The following is a 24,317-nucleotide window of genomic DNA, read 5'->3' as shown; positions in this document are numbered from 1 at the left end:
CTGCAGCAGCTACACCATTTTGTATCCCCACAAATAGTATACAACGGTTCCAGTTTCTCCACATAGTTACCAACACTTGTTGTCTTTTCAGTAGCCATCCTGACAGGTGTGAGGTGATATCTCATTGTGCTTTTTGATTTGCATTTTATACTGAGCATTTTTTTATATACCTGTTGACCATTTGTATTTCTTCTTTGGAGAAATGCCTATTCAGGTCTTTAGCCCATTTTTTGTTGGGTTATTAGTTTTTTGGTTTTAGAGTTGTAGGAGTGTCTTATATGTTCTGGAAATTAATTGTCAGATATATGGTTTGTAAATATTTTCTCCCATTTCATAGGTTGCCTTTTCACTTCATTGATTGCTTCCTTTGCTGTGCAGAAGCTTTTTAGTTTGATGTAGTCCCACTTGCCTATTTTTGTTTTTGTTGCTTGTCCTTTTGGTGTATTATCCAAGAAATCATTGCCAAGACGAGTGTCATAAAGCTTTTCTTGTATGTTGTCTTCTAGTTTTACAGTTTCAGGTGTTACATTTAAGTCTTTAATCTATTTTGAATTGATTTTTGTGTGTGGTGTAAGATAAGGGTCCAACTTCATTCTTTTGCATGTTGATATCCAGTTTTCCCAACACTATTTATTGAAGAGACTATCCTTTCCTCATTGTGTAGTTTTGGCACCCTTATCGGACATCAGTTGACCATATATGCATGGATCTTTTTCTAGGCTCTCTATTCTTTTCTGTTGGTATTTATGTCTGTCTGTATGCCAGTGCCATATTGTTTTGATTATTATAGTAATCAAATACTACAATATATTGTAATATATTTCAACCTCAGGAACTGTCATGCCTCTAACTTTGTTCTTTATCAGGATTTATTTGGCTCTTCATGCTCTATTATAGTTCCATATGAGTTTTAGAATTGTGTTTTTCTATTTCCGTAAAGAATGCCATTGGGTTTTTTGGTTTTTTTTTAATAGGGATTGCACTGAATCTGTAGATCACTTGAGTAGTATAGAAATTTTAACAATTTTAAGTCTTCCAACCCATGAACACAGGATGCCTTTCCACTTGTGTCATCTTTAATTTTCTTCATCAGTGTCACCATACAAGTCTTTCACCTCCTTAGATTTATTTCTAAGTATTTTATTCTTTTTGGTGCTATTGTAAATAAGATTGTTTTTCTAATTTCCTTTTCAGGTAGTTCATTGTTAGTATATAGACATACAACTGATCTTTGTATTAATTTTGTATCCTGCAACTTCATTGAATTTATTAGTTCTAACGGGTTTTTTATGGAGTCTTTAGGGTTTTCTAGAAATAGGATCTTATCTGCAAACAGGGACAATTTCACTTCTTCCTTTCTCATTTAGATCCCTTTTATTTCTTTTTCTTGCATAATTGCTTGGCTAGGACTTACAGAACTATAATGAATAGAAGTGGCAAGTATGGGCATTCTTACCTTGTTACTGATCTTAGAGGAGAAGCTTTCAGTTTTTCACTGTTGAATATGACGGGCTTTTTCTAGATGGCTTTTATTATGTTGAATTACCTTCCTTCTATTCCTAGTTTGCTGAAAGTTTTGGTTTTTTTGTTTTTTGCGGTACGCGGACCTCTCACTGTTGTGGCCTCTCCCGTTGCGGAGCACAGGCTCCGGATGCGCAGGCTCAGCGGACGTGGCTCACGGGCCCAGCTGCTCCGCAGCATGTGGGATCTTCCTGGACCAGGGCACGAACCCGTGTCCCCTGCATCGGCAAGCAGACTCTCAACCACTGCGCCACCAGGGAATCCCCTGCTGAAAGTTTTTAATTGTGAAAGGTTGTTCAGTTTTGTCAGATATTTTTTCTGCATCTATTGAGATGATCACGTGATTTTTATCCTTTATTTTGTTAATGTGGTGTATCACATTAATTTAAATGGATATGTTGAACCATCCTTACATCCTAGAGATAAATCCCATTTGACCATAGTGTATGATCTTTTTAATATGCTGTTGGTTTGATTTCTAGTGTTTTGTTGAGAATATTTGCATCTGTATTCATCAGGGATATTGGCCTGTAGTTTGATTTTCTCATAGTATTCTTCTCTGGCTTTGGTATCAGGAAAATGCTGGCTTCATAAAATGAGTTGGAAGTGTTTCTTCTTTCTCAGTTTTTAGGAAGAGTTTGAGAAGGATTGGTGTTAATTCTCCTTTAAATGTTTGGTAGAACTCACCAGTGAAGCCATCTGGTCTTAGGATTTTTTTTGTTGGAAGGATTTTGATTACTGATTCAAACTTCATACTAGTTATAAGTTTCTTCAGACTTTTCTTTCATAACTTAATCTTCGTAGGTTGTATGTTTTTAGGAATTGAACCCTTCTTGTAGGTTATCCAGTTTATTGACATGTAATTGTTCATGTTGTCTGTCATGATTATTTTTATTTCTGTGGCATTAGTTGTAATATCTCTTCACTTCTAATATTATTTATTTGGATCTATTTTTGTTAGTCTAGCTAATAACGGTTTGTTTTGTCCCATTTCAAAAAACCAACTCTTATTTTTGTTGATTTCTTTTTCTGGTTTTTTTCTCTATTTTGTTTATTTATTTTCTACTCTAATCTTTATTTTTTTTCCTTCTGCTAACTTTGGGCTTAGTTTGTTGCCCTTTTTCTAGGTCTTTGAGGTATATAGTTAGGTTGTTTGACATCTTTCTTTTTTAATGTAGGTGATTTTTCTGTGAACTTCCCTCTTAGTATTGCTTTTGCTGCACCCATAAGTTTTGGTATGTTGTATTTTCATTTTCCTTTATCTCAAGGCATTTTATAATTTCCTTTTTTATTTCTTCTTTGACCTAGTGGTTGGTCAAGAGTATGTTGTTTAATTTCCACATATTGTGAATTTTCCGGTTTTCCTTTTGCTATTGATTTTTAGCTTCATTGCATTGTGGTCAGAAAAAATACTTGGTATGTTTCAATCTTTTTAAATTTGTTAATACTTGTATCGTGACCTAACATATGATTTTTCCTGGAGAAAGAGCCAAGTGAGCTTGGGAAGAATGTGTATTCTGCTCCTGTTGGGTGGAATGTTCTATATATGTCTGTTAGGTCTATTTGGTCTATACTGTTGTTCAAGTCCTTTGTTTCCTTATTGATTTTCTGTCTAGATTTTCTATCCATTATTGGTCTTGATCTGAAAAAAAGAACAGCTAGAGAACCATGTAGAGGATGGAGTTGCATTGTAGAAGAGGTGGTTGGGGTAGCTTCCTTTAAAATGTGTTAGGGAGGGCTTCCCTGGTGGCGCAGTGGTTGAGAGTCTGCCTGCCAATGCAGGGGACGTGGGTTTGTGCCCCGGTCCGGGAAGATCCCACATGCCATGGAGCGGCTGGGCCTGTGAGCCATGGCCACTGAGCCTGCGCGTCTGGAGCCTGTGCTCCACAACGGGAGAGGCTGCAACAGTAAGAGGCCGCAACAGTGAGAGGCCGGTGTACCGCAAAAAAAATGTGTTAGGGAGAAGTAAGAGTCAATTTGGAGAAGAAAAGTCTCTTGAAAAACAAAATGTAATAGAAAGGTGATATATTCAGTTCGAATAAAGAAGAAAAGCTGAAATCAAATATTGTATAAAGCAGTAGCAGCTTGATTTGCAAATAACCTTTTCTGTAAAGTTAAATATGGGAGGATGTAGTGATTGCCTCAGAGATCCACGATTAAAGAGCTGATCAGAAAGACTGATCTGAAAGACTTCTATAAACAGTATTAAGAATATAAGTAATCTGGAAGCAGTCATTAAACTGGTTGAATTCAAAAAGAATTTTCAGAGGAGGTGGCTTTAGAACTGGTTCTTGAGAAAGACTTAGTGGGCAAAAGCATTCAAAGCACGTGCCAGATCAAGGAGTCATGAGAGGTCAGAGAAAGCCAGTATAGGAAAATAGATGAGGCTGGAAAGGTTGCTTGGGTCTAGATTCTAAGGGATCTTATGGACTTTACATGGGAATATGGACTTCTTGCCAAGTGGTTAACGGGAACATAATAAAGACATTTAGTAGGAGACTCACAGGATATGATAATTCTCATGGCAGTTGGAGAATGAACCAAATTATGTGTAGTAGTTGTGTAACAGAAGAAGCTGGTTCAGTAGTCCAAGCAGTTGCACAGAGCATGTAGAAAAGGGTATAGGCAAGAAAAACATTTTTTTTAATATATCTTTATTGGAATATAATTACTTTACAGTGTTGTGTTAGTTTCTACTATACAGCAAAGTGAATCAGCTATATGTATACATATATCCCCTCCCTCTTGAGCTTCCCTCTCACCCTCCCTATTCCACCCCTCTAGGTCGTCACACAGCATCGAGCTGATCTCCCTGTGCTATGCGGCTGCTTCCCACTAGCCATCCATTTTACATTTGGTAGTGTATATATGTCAATGCCACTCTCACTTCATCCTAGCTTCCCCTTCACCCCTGTGTTCTCAAGTCCGTTCTCTACGTCTGCATCTTTATTCCTGCCCTGCCACTAGGTTCATCAGTACTGTTTTTTTAGATTCTTTATCTGTGCATTAGCATACAGTATTTGTCTTTCTCATTCTGACTTACTTTACTCTGTATGACAGACTCTAGATCCATCCACCTCATTACAAATAACTCAATTTCGTTCCTTTTTATGGCTGAGTAATATTCCATTATATATATGTACCACATCTTTATCCATTCATCTGTCGTTGGGCATTTAGGTTGCTTGCATGTCCTGTTTATTGTAAATAGTGCTGCAGTGAACATTGTGGTACATGTATCTTTTGGAATTATGGTAAAGAAAACATTTCTGATGTAGATAAGATTTGATTAGCAATTGGAAATAATCTTTCTTGCTTTAAAGACTACAAAGAGTATCTATAATCTCCCTTTGAAAATTATGCAGAGGTTAACTTATGTTTTCAAATTTTTGCTTAGTTTTTTTGACTGAACCATACCTTCTTTACATGATTCAAAATCCAAAAAGTATGAAAAGGTAGAGTGAAAAAATTAATCTCATCTTTGTCTCTCATATGCCTAGCTCCTATAAGCCCCCCTCCCATAGGTAAAGTCACTAATTTCTTTATAACTGTAGGAAAAAATAATTATGCATACTATATTCCAAAACATGAATATAAAATAAACATTTAAGCAGAGTAAAGTAAGCATATAAGATTTTATATTTTTTTTTTAAGGGGGGAGGGAGGGGTCTTTTTTAATTTTTTTTTTTTTTTTTTCTCTTTGGCCGTGCCATGTGGCTTGCGGGATCTTATTTCCCCAACCAGGGGTTGAACTCAGCCCCCACACCTCCACCCCGCTCAGTGAAAGCACTGAGTCCTAACCACTGGACCACCAAGGAATTCCCACATAAGAGACTTTAAATATTGAACTCTTCTAAATAAATTTTACCGGTTTTAAACTCTAGGGCTGCTTAGTAAGAATCAAATCATATTAATGCTTATTATGTTAATAGAATGTGATATTCTTTTTTTTGTCTTTTTTTTTTTTTTTTTTGCGGTACACGGGCCTCTCACTGTTGTGGCCTCTCCTGTTGCGGAGCACAGGCTCCGGACGCGCAGGCTCAGCGGCCATGGCTCACGGGCCTAGCTGCTCCGCGGCATGTGGGATCTTTCCGGACCGGGGCATGAACCCATGTCCCCTGTATCGGCAGGCAGACTCTCAACCACTGTGCCACCAGGGAAGCCCATGATGTTCTTTTAACAATAGTATTTGGTATTGTGATGGAATAATCCATAATTTTATACTAAACTCAAAACATTCAGCAATAAAGTTTCTATAAGCTTCTATAGCTAATGTTGTTATCATACTGCCAGTGTGGAAAGAGGTTGCCTTTTCTTATACTGTGTTTGTGCCTCTGCCCTTTTCTGAACCATTCAGTACAAATACATGTCCAGGAGTAGATAGCAGTACATACAGATCTATTATTGTAAGACCTTGGAAGTAGTTAAAACTTCTGATTTTTAAGAAATTGAAACATGAAGTTCTTAGTACATGTCTGCAAATAATGTGTGTGAAAAGTTTGGTTGCACTCTATGCCAGTATGTATACTTTGATTTCATATTCTAGGAGTCGCCTTTGCTCAGGCAGTCTTATTAGCATTATAGTTTTTAGTTAATTGTTTATTATCTATGTGTAACCTCCTTTTTCCCATTATCACAAGTTGCCTTCACAGTTGAGGTTTACTAATTAAATACTGAATATTCTCATCTAACTTCAAATAGTATATCAATGAAGTAGCAAGAGTGGCAAGATATATTTGGCTAACTTCAATCAATTACATGGCTTGCATGTAATAATATATTTTTTATTGAGGTGTTTTCTCGCTGTCATCATCTTGACTAGAGTCAGATTCTTACTTGGCACATCCAGATGCTCCAACTTTTTGTGACCTAGATAGAAAACATATGGGGGTATGTGTGTGTATTTTTAGCACACATTAAGCTTTCAGCCTAAGGGCGAAATATATGAAAAACTTCAGGAAGTGAAAAGAAGATCTCTGTTTTAGAAAATAATACAGGATTGATGAAATGGTGGGGAAAACAAACTAAAAACTACTTGCTGTAAAAACTGTAGCACTTAAAAATTCAGTACTTTCTATATCCTTAATTTTTAATTACTATACTTAATTGTTTAGTTCTTTAATAATGGGTCCTGTTTTGAAAATGAATCTTAATTGCCTAAGTAATAGTGAAGATTTAATTTATTGGCAGACCTCTTTATTATTTATTGTTAGCCTAACTATAACTACTTAGAAAATGCTTCTAAATCAGCCCCCTGATCTGATGCAATAATTGCCCAGTGTGAAATAATGCTCTAGAACTGCTAGTAGTATTTACATTAAAAAAAAAAAAAATTCACATTCAGTGGTTCTCGTGTTTCACAGCTTGTTTAGAGCCCATTTCCTCAAGTGATCTTTCTGCAGTTCTGTATACTAGCTTTTCAATAGGTCAGGCAGTGCAATAGCATGTTTGCATTAATCAGCAGCTAAGATTCCTATCTGAGGCATCACTCTAATACAAACTAAAACACACAAGATGACGTTTCCACTAGAAAAATCACAGGTTTTATAGCTGTATTAAGTGCAGGAATTTTAAAACATTAGTTTGCTTGAAATATTTTCATGACTACTCATTTTAAATATATTTTATACATATGTATGAATCAGAGAGCTAGCTGGCTAGCTTTAAGGAGATAAACTTTTTGTGAATAAGTTTTTATTGCTCAACTACTCCTTGTTAAAAATAACTTGTGATATAGAAAGTATGAAGCAGATGACACTTAATTTATATACAGTTGCAGATTATTCAGAACCTTAACCTGCTTCTCTTATTTTGAGTATTTTTCCTTAAATCACCAGCTACTGGCTGGCTTAAAATAACAACCATCATAGCAGAAGCCAGCACCTTTTTGTCTTTTTACACTCACACACATACAAACACAAACATGTGCGGAGGAAATGGAAAGATTACAGTCTGACAAAAATAAACAGAGAAAATAAACAGAGTTACCACTTTACCCAGCTATTTCACTCCTAGGTATATACACAAGAAAAATAAAAATATATTTCACACAAAAAGATGTACGTGAATGTTTATAGCAGCATCGTTCGTAATAGGCAAAAAGTGGAAATAACCCACACGTCCATCATAAGAGGCAATGATACTTCAAATGTATATCCATATAGGGGAATATTATTTAGCCATTAAAAAAGGAATGAGTTCCCGACAAAAGTCCGGGACCAGCCAGCTTCACAGGTGCATTTTAACAAACATTTAAAGAATTAACACCTGTCCTTCTCAGACTGTTGAAGAAGGAATGCTTGTGAACTCATTCTACAAGACCAGCATCACCCTGATACCAAAACCAGACAAAGGCAGTGGAAAAAAAATTACAAGTCAATATCACTGATGAACGCAGATGCAAAAATCCTCAACGAAATATTAGCAAGCCAAAATCAGTAATACATTAAAAGGATCATAACACCATGATCAGATGCAATTTATTTCAGGGATGCAAGAATGATTCAGTATCCACACATCAATCAGTGTGATATACCACATTAACAGATTGAAGAATAAAATCATAGGATCATCTTAGTAGGTGCAGGAAAAGCTTTTCACAAAATTCAACATCCGTTTATGATGTTAAAACTGTCAACAAAGTAGGTATAGAGGGAATGTACCTCACCTTAATAAAGACCATATATGACAATCCCACAGCTCACATCATACTCAATGGTGAAAAACTGAAAGCTTTCCCTCTGAGATCAAGAGCAGGAAAAGGTTGCCCACTGTCACCACTTTTATTCAACATAGTATTAGAAGTCCTAGCCCCAGCAGTGAGATAAGAAAAAGAAGTAAAAGGAATCCACATTGGAAAGGAAGAAGTAAAACTTTCACTGTTTGCATATGATATGATACTATGTATAGAAAATCCTAAGGATGCCACCAGAAAACTATTAAAACTAATAAATGAATTTGGTAAAATTCCAGGATACAAAATTAATATACATAAATCTGTTGCATTTCTATACATTAACAATGAACTATCAGAAAGAGAAATTAAGATAACAACCCCATTTACAGTTGCATCAAAAAGAATAAAATGCCCAGAAATAAATCTAACCAAGGAGGTAAGAAACCTGTACTCAGAAAACTATAAGATATTGATGAAAGAAATTGAAAATGATACAAACAAATGGAAAGCTAAAACATGCTTATGGATTGGAAGAATTAATATTGTTAAAATGACCATACTTCCCAAGGCAGTTTATGAATTCAGTGCATTGCCGTCAAAATACCAATGGCTTTTTTCACAGAACTAGAAGAAATAATTCTAAAATATGTATGGAAACACAGAAGACCCAAAATGACGAAAACAATCTTAAGAAAGAAGAACAAAACTGGAGTTATCGTGCTCCCCAATTTCAAGCTATCCTACAAAGCTACAGTAATCAAAACAATATGATATTGGCACAAAGCTGGAATTATCATGCTCCCCGATTTCAAGCTATACGACAAAGCTAAAGCAATCAAAACAATATGATAGGGAGTTCCCTGGTGGTGCACTGGCTAAGAATCTGCCTGCCAATGCAGGGGACACAGGTTCGAGCCCTGGCCCAGGAAGATCCCACATGCTGCGGAGCAACTAAGCCTGTGTGCCACAACTACTGAGCCTGTGAGCCACAGCTGCTGAGCCCACGTGCCACAACTACTGAAGCCCGTGTGCCTAGAGCCTGTGCTCCACAACAACAGAAGCTGCCACAATGAAAAGCTCGCATGCTGCAACAAAGAGTAGCCCCCGCTCACCACAACTAGAGAAAGCCCACATGCAGCAACGAAGACCCAATGCAGCCAAAAATAAATAAAACATAAAAGTTATAAAAAAAAAACACAATATGATATTGGCACAAAACCAGACACAAAGATCAATGGAAGAGAATAGAGAGCCCAGAAGTGAACCCTCATGTATATGGTCAATTAATCTACGATAAAGGAGGCAAGAATACACAATGGGAAAAAGACAGCCTCTTCAACATATAATGTTGGGAAAACTGGACAGCTACATGCAAAAGAACCAAACTGAACTACTTTTTCACACAATTTACAGAAGTAAATTCAAAATGGATGAAAGACTTACATGTAAGACCTGAAAACATAAACAGTACACTCATTGGTCTTAGCAATATTCTTTTGGATCTCTCTCCTCAGGCAAGGAAACAAAAGCAAAAATAAACTAATGGGACTACACTAAAAAGCTTTTGCACAATGATAGAAACTGTCAACAAAATGAAAAGGCTGCCTATTGAATGAACAAAGATGTTTGTCAACAATATATATGATAAGGGGTTAATATCCAAAAAGTACAAAGAACTCAACATAATAAACAAATAAACTGATTTAAAACTGGGCAGAGGATAGCACAGGGAGATCTGCTTGGTGCTTTGTGACCACCTAGAAGGGTGGGATGGGGAGGGTGGGAGGGAGATGCAAGAGGGAGGGAATTTGGGGATATATGTATACATATAGCTGATTCACTTCGTTATACAGCAGAAACTAATACAACATTGTAAAGCAACTATACTCCAATAAAGATGTTAACAAAAAAAGGCAGAGGACCTGAGTAGACATTTTTCCAAAGAAAACATATAGATGGCCAACAGGCACCTGAAAAGATCCTCAATATCACTAATCATCAGGGAAATGCAAACCAAAACCACAGTGAGATATCACCTCACAGCTGTCAGAATAGCTATTATCAAAAAGCAACAAATAACAGGTGTTATTTGAGAGGGTGTGGAGAAAAGGGAACCCTCCTGCACTGTTGGTGGGAATGTAAATTGGTGCAGCCACTAAGGAAAACAGCATGGAGGTTCCTCACAAAATTAAAAATAGGACTACCACACGATTCAGCTATTCCACTTCTGGGTATTTTTCCAGAGAAAACAAAAATACTAATTTGACAAAATATATCCACCCCTATGTTCATTGCAGCACTGTTTACAATAGTCAAGATATGGAATGGGGCTTCCCTGGTGGCGCAATGGTTGAGAGTCTGCCTGCCGATGCAGGGGACACGGGTTCATGCCCCGGTCTGGGAAGATCCCACATGCCGCGGAGTGGCTGGGCCCGTGAGCCATGGCCGCTGAGCCTGCGCATCCGGAGCCTGTGCTCCGCAACGGGAGAGGCCACAACAGTGAGAGGGCCGCATACTGCAAAAAAAAAAAAAAAAAAAAAAATATGGAAGCAGCCTAAATGTCCATTGACAGATGAATGGATAAAGAAGATGTGGTACGTATATACAATGGAATACTACTGAGCCATAAGAAAAGGATGAAATCTTGCCATTTGCAACAACATGGATGGACCGAGGGTATTACGCTGAGTGAAATAAGTCAGAGAAAAAGAAATACTGTATGATTTCATTTATATGTAGAGTCTAAAAAACAAAACAAATGAGCAAGCATAACAAACCGAAAGACTCATGGAGAATCAACAGGTGTTTACCAGAGGGAAGTTAGTGGTGGGATGAAAGTAAAAACAAAAAATAGTAACTATGTGAGGTAATGAATGCTTATTAGCTTGATTGTGGTGATCACTGCACAATATGCAATGTTAAATGAAACAATAAGATTGTACATCTTAAATATATAGTTTTTGTCAATTATACCTCAAAGCTGAAAGAAAGATTTTAAAAAAGAAATTATTGCTCATTATCAACCAAATATTTCCATGTCCTTAATTATCCTATTGATACCAATACTGCATTCTAATTCAGCCAGCTTTTAATTTCCTAGAGGGCAAGGATTCTGACCATTTTTTTCCTTGTATGTCTACGTAACCCATTGCTCTTTTCTCTGTGATGGGACCTCAGTACTTTGATGTGTATAGGCACGTTGAGTGGACTAGTGCTTTTGGAATCTTTCAGGAAGGCTGTATTTATATAAATAGATTTATGTTTGCAGTGCAGCTCCCAGTGCAAAAAGAATTAAATGTTATGTGACATACAGAAGTGTAGGTTATATAGCTGTTAATAGGACATTAAGATTTCTTTATTTGATAAGTATCACTTTGGAATTTTGCACATAAATATGTGGAGATTGAGCCTTTGATTAAAGTTTGAGTGCCCAAACTCTGAAATCACTTGAAATCACAGTTTTAACCTGAAATCACTTGAGCATAGCTTTTTTGCCTTTAAAATTTCTAGTATGGACGATGAAGATAAAAGGAACTCTGCACATTTTTACATATGAAACCAGTCAACCCAGCTAATCAGTGACTATTCCAGATGCCAATGAAATGAAGCACACTAACGACTTAATGTGATTCTTACCTAAACACATTGTGTTTAATGGTCAGAATTCAGAGGCATTGCATAAAAATTATATCTAAGCTGAAATTGTTCAGAAGTGTTAAAAAGGCAGTGACTCAAAATTCACTTGAAAAAGATAAACAGAACTAGGAAGCAGTGTCATTCAAAATGATCTTCTTTCAAAGAGCCTTGCTGCTGTCAGTATTATTTCTAACTTTTTGGTAGGAATCATTTTATCAGTATCTGTTTATAGAAATTGGAAAGAACCTCAGTCACCTATTTCTAGCCTCCATCCAGAAGGGAGAGAATATTGGAAGTTCCTGTGACCTGAGCTGAGTTAGAATCATCATTAGTGGAGTATATAGCTGGTGGCTTTCTACATCCATCTCATTTTAAAACATGTAAATAATATTCGTTATGTGACAGACACTAAATTTCTGAGTTGAACAGCATAAAAGTCCCTCATCTGGAGAATCTATCATCTCATTGCAAGTTAACACTCAGTTACAGAATTTGTTAGCTCCTATTTTTTCTTTAGATCATATAATATTAATTATGCTAGCTTCTTCCCTTACTATAAACTCAAAACTAAATTCATATATTTTATGTTTTACCCTTTTGTGTAAAATAAATTAAATTGTATCATTACTGTAAGATACACCTGAGACAGTCTGTAAAGTCTTAAGCATTGTGTAGCTAAATAAAACTGGATTTTAAAAAAAGAATGAAGTACTGATACAGCATGGATAAAACTTGACAAAGTTATGCTATAAGTGAACAAGCCACTCACTATGTATCGTATGATTCCATTTATATGAAATACCCAAAGTAGGGAAATTTATAGAGACAGTAGATTAGTGATTGCATAAGGTGAAGGTGCAGGGACATGGGGAATGACTGCTAATGGGTACAGGGTTTCTTTTTGCAATGATAAAATTGTTTTAAAAAATTAAACTGTGGGGATTTAGTTGCACAGCTCTGTAAATATATTAAAAACCATTGAATTGTATACTTGTATACTTTAATTGTATCATGTGTCAGTTCTATCAGAATAAAACTATTATTTTAAAGAAAAGAAGGAAAAGCAAAGTTGTTTTGGATTTCCTAAAGGAATAGACAAAGACTATAATTTCTAACCCATGTAGTGGTGTGAGAACCAGCAGTCTTAATATTTAAAAATAAAGAGCTAGTTTTCAACTCCACTAGGGTTACTTTTCTCTAGAAAAAAGTATTCATTTGCTCACTCCTTCAACAAATCGTTTACTGGGCCCTTCTGAGTACTTGACACTGTTATTGGTACCAAGGATTCAATCACATTCCTGATTCTTCTCCTTTTCTTCCTCTCCCTATGCACTGAGTCACAAAATCACATCAAGTCTGTTTCATATCCTTTAGTCTATCTCTGTTTTCTTTTACTCTTAGCAGTGTGCTTGGTTCTGTTACCCAGTCCAGTGATTCTCAGCCACAGTGTTAATATTAGTAAGATACCAAAGTTTGCAAATGTTTTACCTTTAAAAAAATAAGATAAATAATCCTGTAAATGTCACTTTTACTGACTTGCGTTCCATTGTATTTTTGTGAGTAGAAGAGAAAGCAATAGTGTTATAGCTAGTGTGCCAGGAAAAACACACAGTCGTCAGTGTCTATGAGACTATTTTGCAAATGTGAACCTCATCCATTTTATGTGTCCTCAATAAAAGTTGAGAATCTCTGAGTTGGATTATTACAGTCACATTTTTTAATCCATATTGCTTTAGTTTCAATTCTCACTAAATCATTCTTGCCAAAGATCTCTTTCTTTTCTTTTTATTGAAATATATTTGACATAAAACAGTGTAAATTTAAGGTATATAACATGTTGACTTGCTACTGTATTATTGAATATAATATGATTGCCATTGTAGCAATAATTGTACCTCTATAACATTAACTAATTTTTCTTTTTACTGGTTGGAATAATTAGGTTCTAGTCTCTCAGCAAGTTTGGTGATTGTAATACAATATTATTATCTATATTCACTGTACTGTGCATTACATCTCTAGGATTTATTTACTACTCATTGCAAGTCTGTACTCTTAAATAACATCTGTCCTATGCCCCCAACCCTTATGCCCTGGTAACTACCAATTTTACTCTGTTTCTGTGAGTTTTTCCTTAGATTCTACATATGAGTGATGTCATACAGTGTTTGTTTTTGTCTCACTTATCTCACTTAACAGAAAGTCCTCAAGGTCAAAAGATCTAACATCCATATCTGATCATGGCATTTTCCCAATTAGATTTGTACATTGATTCTGCATTGCATATAAGAGAAACTGTAAACTTCTTTGCGTGATATGCTAGGTCATTCATGATCTTGTTCCTGTCTATCTATCTGTCCAGCTTCATCTCCAGCAAGGCATATTTTCTATGCTTCCATACCTTTGCATGTGCTCTTCTACCTGTCAGGAATGCCCTTCCCATAATTTGTGGGTGGCAGACTCCTTTCAAGTCTCACCGTACATGCAGTTGCTCTGTGGAGTAGACTTAGGTTTCTTCTACAGTGTTCCCGCTGTGTTTTGTATTAGTGGTTTTCATAATGCATTATAATTATTTTAATACCTTACTTTCCTTTGGTATTTTTAGCTTCTTGAAAGCTGGAACCTTGTCCTTCTATCTTTGTATTCCCAGCTTTTAGCATGGAATCTGGTACAAAGTAGATGTTCAGTAAAATATTTGCTGAATAAATTTAGAAGTTTCTCCAAAAATTTTAATTTAGCCAGAGCATTTATATATTATAATATGTGCTGAAATAAAGATTAAAAATGTGGGGCTTCCCTGGTGACGCAGTGGTTGAGAGTCTGCCTGCCGATGCAGGGGACACGGGTTCGTGCCCCGGTCCGGGAAGGTCCCACATGCTGCGGAGCGGCTAGGCCCGTGATCCGTGGCCGCTGGGCCTGCGCGTCCAGAGCCTGTGCTCCACAACGGGAGAGGCCACAACAGTGAGAGGCCCGCGTACCGCAAAAAAAAAAAAAACTTATGTGACATCCCATGTTTCCTGGAGCAGTTCCAATTTTAAATAGCGTATTGGCCTTTAAGTGGAAATGTAGTTACCAAAACATAATATTTTTAGAAATATACACATTGAACCTATACCTTAATTTTTTAATTGTTTACAATTTACTTTAGGTCCTTTTTTCTAATTGAGATCACTTTCAAAGCAATAGACAGTGAAAAGTTGGCATCTAGGACAGAACAGTACCTAAATTCTAGTTCTGTCATTTTGCTGGGACTAATTACTGCACATCTATATTTATATGAATATTAATAAATAAAAATTATCAGAAATTTAGAAATCCTTAGGTATAAGGATCTGCATAATACGGTTAAGGTTGGTACTGACAAGCTGCACTCTCAAAAATATTCTGACTTCAGGATGCTATAAGAGTAGCTCCCAGTCTTTTTTGGATTTCTGTTATTCTGGTGTGGTTTCTTTGATTTGGAGACCCCGATTCTTCTCCTTGCCCTCTTCTAAAGGTAAATTATTTATTTAACTTTAAATGAATTTTTAAAATAATTTTGTTTTGAGAGTGTATTAATACCCTCAAACAACTGGAGATTTCATAACATATCACATACTTATACATGAAAATGCGTTTGTCAGAGACACTATTTGAGAATTCCCAATTAGGGTCTGAAGTTGGCTGTAACTTATTACTATCCTTGACTAGAGAGGAGAGAGATGTTCAAAGTAAAAATTTGGAACCAGAAGGTTAGGGTATGAATCATGATTCCATGATCTAATATCTCTGTTTCTTTGGGTAAATCAATCTGAGCCTCAGTTTCCTCATCTGGAAAATGAGATAATAATACCTGCCTGAAATGGTTGTGAAAATTAATGGTTTCTAGAATAGTAGTGCCTAGTAAGTAAGTTCTTCAGAAATTGTAACTCCTACTTGATTAGTATTAATAAAACCCTGGGAATAGGTAAAAGGTTTTCCTGTTACACTAAATATTGGGCAGTTTTTCTTCTTGAGCAGTTGTTACACTATCTGTTTTCCCCAGCAGGTTGGTCTTTGAGATTCTAAAAACAAAAGTGGCTTACAGATGATACATATCAAGAAGCAGAGTCAGTGACTATTGTCATCTTGTCCAGAAGAGAACAGCACTTCGCTGCTATCCCCTGACATGCCAGTTAGAGAACAACATGAATTCATGTACTTCCCCTTTCGTTTTATTATACATAATATTGTTAGTACTTCTTCCTGCCTACATAGGTTCCTGGTCATGTTAAGGAATTTGTTTGACTAGGATCCTTTGATCTAGCCGGAGTGTCTCTCTTTCTTTTAAACCTTCTCTACAATCAAATACTTAAATCAATGTCTTTTTACTTGGAACAAATAACCTTTCTACATTACAACAAAAAAGAGGGGGAGAGAAAGAGAGAACAAAGGAGAACTTTCTCAACTTCCTTCCATTGATTCTACAAACCTACTTGTTTGTATACCCATTCTTCCCTCACTGCTTTTTGTTCAAGTGTGTCATCAAGGCTTGCCTTGATCCACCCGCCTCCAGTTATTGCTGTTTGCTTTCACTTTACAGCCAAACTTCCTAAAAGAGCTGTCTCTTTCATATGTTCCCCCTATAGTCACTGTCTAGTAAGTAAAATTTGGCTTCGTTTACTCTGTTTCCTGAGAACTGCTCTCATCCTCCTGATTGCTAAATCCTGTGGCCACATCTCTTTTTTTACCTTGGTCTCTCAACACTGGTCACACATAACTACTTCTTTCTTCTTAAAAAAACTTCCTTGTTCTATGCACCATACTGTCCTGTGACTCTTCTTGCCTCTGTGGCCAATCCTTTTCAGTCTCCTCTTCTTCCTCTGTCTGCCTCTTGAATGTTGATGTTTTCTCCTAAGCCCTTTACACATTTTCTTTAGGATTTAGGGGGTTCTAAGTGAATATTTGTTGAATGAATGATATGTGTCTGTATTGGTGGTTTCTCAAGAGATTTGACTATAATTGGACCTCATTAACTGAAAAAAATTCAGTATGTGGTACCTGATCATACACTTCACAGCCAAACTTTGGTGCAGTCTCTCTGGACTATGCTTCTCTTAAACTACCCTACTGGATGCTTGCAGTGAAAAAAATCCAAGCTCATTATTCAGCTTTTATGTCTGTAAGGTTCAGTTAGCTTTTTTAAAGTTTTCTGTGTATAAAAGGTAATTATAAAGGTAATTTTAAAAAGCATGCATTATCCTAAATTTTTATACCAGTTTGACTATTTACAGAAATCTTATAGCATAGGTGTCTGTCTTCAATAAAACAGTAATACTTTACTTGGAGTAGCGATTTAATTTAAATATACTCTGAAGTATATACTCTGAAGTTTAGGATTAGAAGAGGGGAGAGAATTAATATTTAATGAAACTGTTTTATGCCAGACACTGCCTATGTGTTTGCCTACATCATATATTTTCATCTTCCAACAACTCAGGGAGATAATTATTCTTAGTCATGTTACAGAGAGAAGAAAATTGAGGTTAAGGGGAATTAAAATAGATTCTACACTGCAGCATATATAGCTACTAAAATTTGGAAATGGAGTTCTGTCAGACATACATATCTTATAAATGATGCAGAAACTATAAGCTAGGGATGAATGCTAAATATAGCAATAATTTGTATAAGTACTTGAGTTTACTAAATCCAAATTGTGTCAAAAGTTGTCTGTGTTATTTTGTCCCTAGGCAATTATTTGGCAGAAAACTAGAGTATCAGATCATAAAATGGCTCTCATGTCTGTTCTGGGGACTGCTGTTATGGGCAACATGGAACCCTTTCAGTACCACTCTGAAGAATCTCAGGTATACAACAAAAATGTTCTTTAATAATTCTAATTTACCAATGAAACTGTTAAATTATTTCCTTTTTGTGGGGTTGGGGTTGCAAGAAGTTTTTCTTTTAAAATTTTAACGAAGTATGTGTATAAGGTACAAAAAGAAAATATGCACAGAGCTCATATTAAACCTCTCTTCCCAGCCCTGCTTCCTGTTTTTATCTTTTCTGTTTATTGTTTAATTTTAAGTATCGTGGCTACATTAATTTTTTAAGTGATTTTCAATTTAGAATCTTCATCTGTTTACTTTCTACAATGAAAGAAAAGAAGTTGAGCTCTCTTACCTTTGTTTTCCCTTTTCCATCCTAGATGTATGTATTCCAGCTTTATTTTCTTGATCTGTCAGCTTCAGACAGTCTTCTTCAGTCCCAATAATATTGGATGAGGTTATTAACACTCCCAATCTTACTTCTACCTGCTCTTCTCCCTCTCAGTCATGTCAGCTCCACTTTCATGTTATATAGCTTAATAACCTGTTTTCTTATGTAACCATCTTTTGTTTGTTGGAAGAATTTTAATTATGTAATCATCTTTTATTTGAAGATTCATTCTAAAAGTTGAAAGCTTATATGGAGTATATATTACTATGACTTCTCTGTTCTCCTTTTCTTTTTTATAATTTGTTGCAATCTCTTTTCTGCTACTAGTTCCCCTCCTATCCTTTTTTGCAGTATTGAGTTCTTAATTATCATCTTATTGGAGTCTTGGATGGGAGCTTGTGCTCAATTAATGTGTTAAGAGTTCTCTCTCCTGAGGAACAATTCAGGCCACCCTTAGTGGCCATGATCTGACATGGGTTCTATTTTTCAGAGCTCTCTTAATAGTTGTTTAATAGTTTAGACACTAGTGCCAGCTTGGACTGGTCATGGTGGCTGACTTGGGATAATAAGGGTACTGTCTAAATTCCCCTGGGTTCCCTGTGGCTTCCTGGAACTTTGTTGCCTATGCTGGTAGCCCAGGAAGCTTGTGACAGGAGATCCAGACATGATATCTGTGGTGTTGTGCCTTAGAGATTCTACCTGTCATAGTTTGGTCTGAAGACCAGCAGCATTGGCATTACTTGGAAGCTTGTTAGGGTACTGTCTAATAAGGGTAATAAGGGTAATTTTAATAAGGGTACTGTCTAAATTCCCCTGGGTTCTGTCTAAATTCCCCTGGGTTCCCTGTGGCTTCCTGGAACTTTGGGATAATAAGGGTACTGTCTAAATTCCCCTGGGTTCCCTGTGGCTTCCTGGAACTTTGTTGCCTATGCTGGTAACCCAGGAAGCTTGTGACAGGAGATCCAGACATGATATCTGTGGTGTTGTGCTTTAGAGATTCTACCTGTCATAGTTTGGTCTGAAGACCAGCAGCATTGGCATTACTTGGAAGCTTGTTAGGTGAAGAATCTCAGGCCTCATCCCAGACATACTGAATGAGAATCTGCACTTTTTTTTTTTTTTTTTTTGAGGTACACGGGCCTCTCACTGTTGTGGCCTCTCCCGCTGCGGAGCACAGGCTCCGGACGCGCAGGTTCAGTGGCCATGGCTCACGGGCCCAGCTGCTCCGCGGCATGTGGGGTCTTCCCGGACGGGGGCACGAACCCATGTCCCCTGCATTGGCAGGCGGACTCTCAACCACTGCACCACCAGGGAAGCCCAAGAATCTGCATTTTAATGCGGTCTCCGAGTGCATATTCAAGTAGGAAAAGCACTGATTTAGACCTTGGTTAGTTATGATTCCATGTGTGATTGGAACATGAGTCATTCCTGCAGTTTGGATTTCTTTTCTTTGATCTGTATTGAGATATGTTGCCAGACCTGTGCATGTCCATTGATTTTTTTCAATAAATTTATTTTATTATTTTATTTTAATTTTATCTGGCTGCATTGGGTCTTTGTTGCTGCGTGCGGGCTTTCTCTAGTTGTGGCGAGCGGGGGCTACTCTTCCTTGCGGTGCACGGGCTTCTCATTGCCGTGGCTTCTCGTTGCGGAGCACGGGCTCTAGGCGTGGGGCGTCAGTAGTTGTGGCATGTGGGCTCAGTAGTTGTGGCTCACGGGCTCTAGAGCGCAGGCTCAGTAGCTGTGGCTCACGGGCTTAGTTGCTCCGTGGCATGTGGGATCTGCCTGGACCAGGGCTCGAACCCATGTCCCCTGCATTGGCAGGCGGATTCTTAACCACTGCACCACCAGTGAGCCCCATGTCCATTGATTTTTAAATTTTATCTTGAGATAGAATTGTACAAGGGCTGCTGGTAATCTTTGACAGATACCAAAACTTTGCTGCACCTTCACGTGGTTATTCTTGCATGGGGGAATGAGGGTACTTGGAAACTATGTGTTGCTGAGTAGTACCACTTCAGTGGGCTGTCAGAAGGACAGACTTTTGAGTGTCTCCCTGGTGAGAATGATCATCTAACCAAATCTCTCTTTTGTTCATGCACTGTGTGTCTAAATGGATATTGTATTTATGTTGCCACCAGCTACCCATCACTATTCCATGCTTTCTGGGCTTTCAGAGTTTCCTTGACCCATTCTCATTCCTAGCCAAAATCAATCTTAAGTTGTTTACCAACTGCTAATGGTTGCCCCTCTCACCTCACTTTTGTCCTCATTACATACATTCAAGTTGTGAAACTTGGCCACCAAGGCCCTTCACGGGACTGGGGTGGCAGATGCATAAGTCATTGGGAACCTTGGGTGCAGAAAATCTTCATAATATCTGTTTCTGTAATGTTGAGGGTCCCTTTCTTATCTATATAGCAACTCCATATGGGAAGAATCTCCTAATTATGGATGGTGATCCCAGCTGCACCACTGCTGTGGTGGCATTTCTTATGGAGTTTCCCAGTGTGGCTTTGTTGGTTTGATGGAACTCCTCAAGTTGGTTTTTTTGTTTGTTTGTTTGTTTTGACATCTATCTTCTCTTTGATAGCTCTGCATCAATCCATGCTAAGTTCTGGGTGAATTCCTCAGTGCTGCCTGATTTTTATTCCCAAAACAATATCTACTTTTCTGTTCTTTCTTCTAAACTTGATTTATAGCTACCAGTTTTGATTTCTTTATCTTCTGGGTTTTTTTTTTAATAATAATGGTTTTTTATTTACTCTTTTGAAAGCATGGTACACATACTAATTTCAGTCATTTTCATATTGCTCTATCATTTTTATTCCTGAGAGAATATTCTCTCATTCTCTGCCATTTTATATGCTTTGAAATTTTAATTTACAAAATCACTTTGAATGCAGATTTATTGTTTTGTTTTTCCCTCCCACTTTCCCCTCCCTTCCCGTAGTTTGGCAGATACCACTGCCCTCCCAGCTCCAATTCAAAACTAGGTATTAATATTAGTAGTTCATGCCTTTCATCCTGCCAATATTTTGCAGACCCTTTTTCCTAGCTGACTTGGCTTAACTTTATTTTTGGTTTTGGAGTTGTCTCTGTTCTTTCTGGTGATCCTTGCAAGCAGCTCCAAACAGTGGTCACAGCATTTTTTAAACATTTGTGGGTGTGGGAGGAGAAATTTGCCCATTTCAAAGGGAAAGACTGATTTAAATCCCCTAACTATATGTGTTTTCTGTCCTTATTTCCATACCAGAATTGAATTTCCAATTGACCAGCTGGTTTCTTTTTTTCCTTTTTTCTTTTTAATTGATATACAGTTGACATATTAGTTTCAAGTGTACAATGTTATGATTTGTTATATGTATATACATTGTGAGGTGGTCACCACAGTAAGTCTAGTTACATCCATAATCACACATCGTTACAATTTTTTTTCTGATACAGCTGGTTTCTGATCATAGAGCACATAAGGGCTTTTGATTTCAGCCATCACTCCCTGTTATGTTTAGCATTCATAACATCTTTATGTTTGTAGTTCCTTTGTCTTATTTTTAAACGGTTAGGTCTTTAAAAATTTTTGTAAGAATTTATTTTATCTATCACTGCTATGTATTTGCAGTTGGGATGGAGAGAAGGGAATTATTAATAAGTTGTGAATTTATTCCACTATCCTGATCAGAAGTACTTAAATTTTTACTTTAGAAACATAAATCCCATAGGGTTCTAGAGGTTTACCGAAAGAGGAGAACGTCAAGGTTACTTCAGCAGAATCGGGGCAGAGAAGAAGAGATGGGTTTGAGAAACTGGGTAGGGGGCAGGGCTGTTTATCATGGTAAAGGAATACAGGAGGAGCTAGTTGGACAGCAGGGTAGAAGTGAGCTTAAATATTTTATCGAGTTTTGAATGTGGTGAGATTGAGAAGATTTGTGTGACAGCTAGTTAAAGATAGTAAGCATTTGGGGATGAAAGAAATAAAGGTTCTACATCTGTATCTTAGCGTCACTGGTGTATGTGTATAGATGGGAATGAAATTACTCAGGGAGAGTAGAGAGCAAGAAAAAAGGATCTGATGATGAAACTTGAGGGGACCATCATCATTATAGACTGTAAGCAAAGAGAGAGAAACCAGCAAACCATACTAAAGAGGAAGTGTCAGAGAGGAAACAGAAAGAGAAGGCTGAAGCAGTGTCATGCTTCCCAAAGTAGAGAGTTGTCATTGGTATCAGGGTCTGTAGAGAGTCAGGTAAGGGTAGAACTAAGTGTCCATTGGAGTTGGTCACTGAGGTAGAAGCCAGATTATAGAATATTGGAGATGAAGGGAAGGAGAGAGGGGTCCATAGCTGAAGGACAATCAGGGGAGAATTATTTGTTTATATTTTGCCTTTGATTTTTGTTTTGCTATTTAGTTAATAGTTGGGTATAGAATCTTATAAGGTCTGTCTAATTTTTTATTTTGTTGCACTGATTTGTCCTCTTACAGACATTTTTCTTCACTCGAACTAGATGGATTTTCACTTTTTTTTTTTTTTTTTTTGTGGTATGCGGGCCTCTCACTGTTGTGGCCTCTCCCGTTGCGGGGCACCGGCTCCGGACGCACAGGCCCAGCGGCCATGGCTCACGGGCCCAGCCGCTCCATGGCATGTGGGATCTTCCCGGACCGGGACACGAATCCGTGTCCCTTGCATCGGCAGGCGGACTTTCAACCACTGCACCACCAGGGAAGCCAGGATTTTCACTTTTTATAGCATTTTATAAGACTTTGCCATTTGATTTTACTATTCCATATAACTTACAGCTTGTTAGTTCTTAAGGTTGTCTTAAGCCATTTTTAAAGCTCCGTATTTGGAAGTAATAGTATTTATTCAGTGGCCAGCCAAGATGGTGTGGAAGGAAAACACTAGCAATATTACCAATTTTTTCTTCATTTTAATCTTCATTCTTCCCTATTCTGGGTATTTTTTTTCCATCAACAAGCCCAATAAGTCTTTCAGAAGCTAAACAGGCTCTCCCTGATGCTCAGCAAGTGCTTTAAGAAGGGTCTTATGTTACTTGGTAAATTATACAACCATTTATAAGTCTTGTTAAGTTTTACAGTTAATTAAGTATTTTCATTTTATAATGGATTATCTAGGTTTATTTATTAACTTTTTTTAATTGGCACAGTTTGGCACTGTGATGGTAATGCGCTTAGTGTTCTAAAATTGGTACTGCATCTCCTTAAGCACTTATTTCCAAGGGCAGGGATAGCTGTAGACATAGGTGGCAGCCTGCAGGATACGTTGGTAAGGAGCCTCATGGTTTCTGCTTAACTAAAAATAGCACCCCCACTGACACTCTTGCTTTTCTAAACCTAAGCTGAAATTTTCCCATTATTACTGTTTCTTAACAGGTTAATAAAACAGCAGATGCCGGTTGTTTCAGATAAGAGATTATTATAGGCCTGTATTTTGAATAATTTGACCAAGATCACACTAGTAGTAGAGCTAGGATTTAAATCATGTCAGTCTGGCTCTATCCGGTATTCCTAACAATCCTCTGTATTATCTTTAAAAGTAAAAGTAGGAGCATTTTCCTTGCCTTCTGTTCCCTAAATCAATCAATCTTCTCGCTGGTATTTTTTCTAGGATTCTTCTTTATTTTCTCCCTCTTCAAACATTTGTAAAGTAGTTCTCTAAACAAAAATGAAGATAAAGTACAACGCTGCAATGTATCAAAGAGTAAAAGATTTTTTTATTTTCCCTCAGTAATGAAAACCCAGTCAGATTGACTTCATAGCATACTCAGAATAAAGATAGAAACAGCCACTTCTTTACAGAAAACGGTTGCTGAAAAGAAAAGGATAAAGAGCCAGAGGAAAGTCACAATATGAGGAAAGAAATTTTTAGAAGACAGAAAGAAGATCAGGTTGAGCAAAGAGCAGTATTTATGCTGTATGTCCTATGACAATAAGATATATGGCCGTTGGTGAAACTCTCATGAATGCCAGTTTTTCCTTAAAATAGAATTGCAAAAAGGGAGAGTCAGAGGCTGAGAACACCAATTTAACACGCTTCAGTAATTTATTTAAGGTTAATGCTCATGACATGGTTATCAGGAAATATATGGCTCTTTAGACCTTAAGATCGAAATCCATTTGTTTGTTAATTTTTTTATACCTTTTAAAAAATATATACAGTGTTATTTAGGCTTTTTAATTTTTTTTTACTTACTTTAGTATTTTTTTTCATTTTTTTAATTTTTGGCTGTGTTGGGTCTTCATTGCTGCGTGCGGGCTTTCTCTAGTTGGGGCAAGTGGGGGCTA

The 24,317-nt window shown here is 37.1% G+C and overlaps 1 protein-coding gene across 7 annotated transcripts in view; it reads left to right on the top strand.

Moving 5' to 3' along the window:
• PMS1 (PMS1 homolog 1, mismatch repair system component) overlaps positions 1–24,317 on the top strand; it is a 98,809-nt gene that overhangs the window by 46,707 nt on the left and 27,785 nt on the right. For 4 of the 7 annotated variants that reach the window (XR_003436992.1, XM_027125910.1, XM_027125903.1 and 1 more), the window contains one exon: positions 17,545–17,661. The exons of 1 other annotated variant lie outside the window; for it this stretch is intronic. Coding sequence is in view for 5 of the 6 variants with exons in the window: in XM_027125910.1 (XP_026981711.1) it covers positions 17,545–17,661 (117 nt within the window). In the remaining variant the exon portion in view is untranslated. Of the gene's footprint in view, positions 1–10,494; positions 10,544–10,740; positions 10,792–17,544; positions 17,662–24,317 lie in introns of those variants that run through there. 2 more of the 7 variants (XM_027125943.1, XM_027125974.1) reach the window with 2 other exon arrangements.

Source organism: Aethalodelphis obliquidens, unplaced genomic scaffold, assembly GCF_003676395.1.
Source record: "Aethalodelphis obliquidens isolate GAN/ISIS:26980383/991018 unplaced genomic scaffold, ASM367639v1 scaffold2, whole genome shotgun sequence".
Classification (NCBI taxonomy): Eukaryota; Metazoa; Chordata; class Mammalia; order Artiodactyla; family Delphinidae; genus Aethalodelphis; species Aethalodelphis obliquidens.
This window is presented reverse-complemented; position numbering and strand designations above follow the sequence as displayed.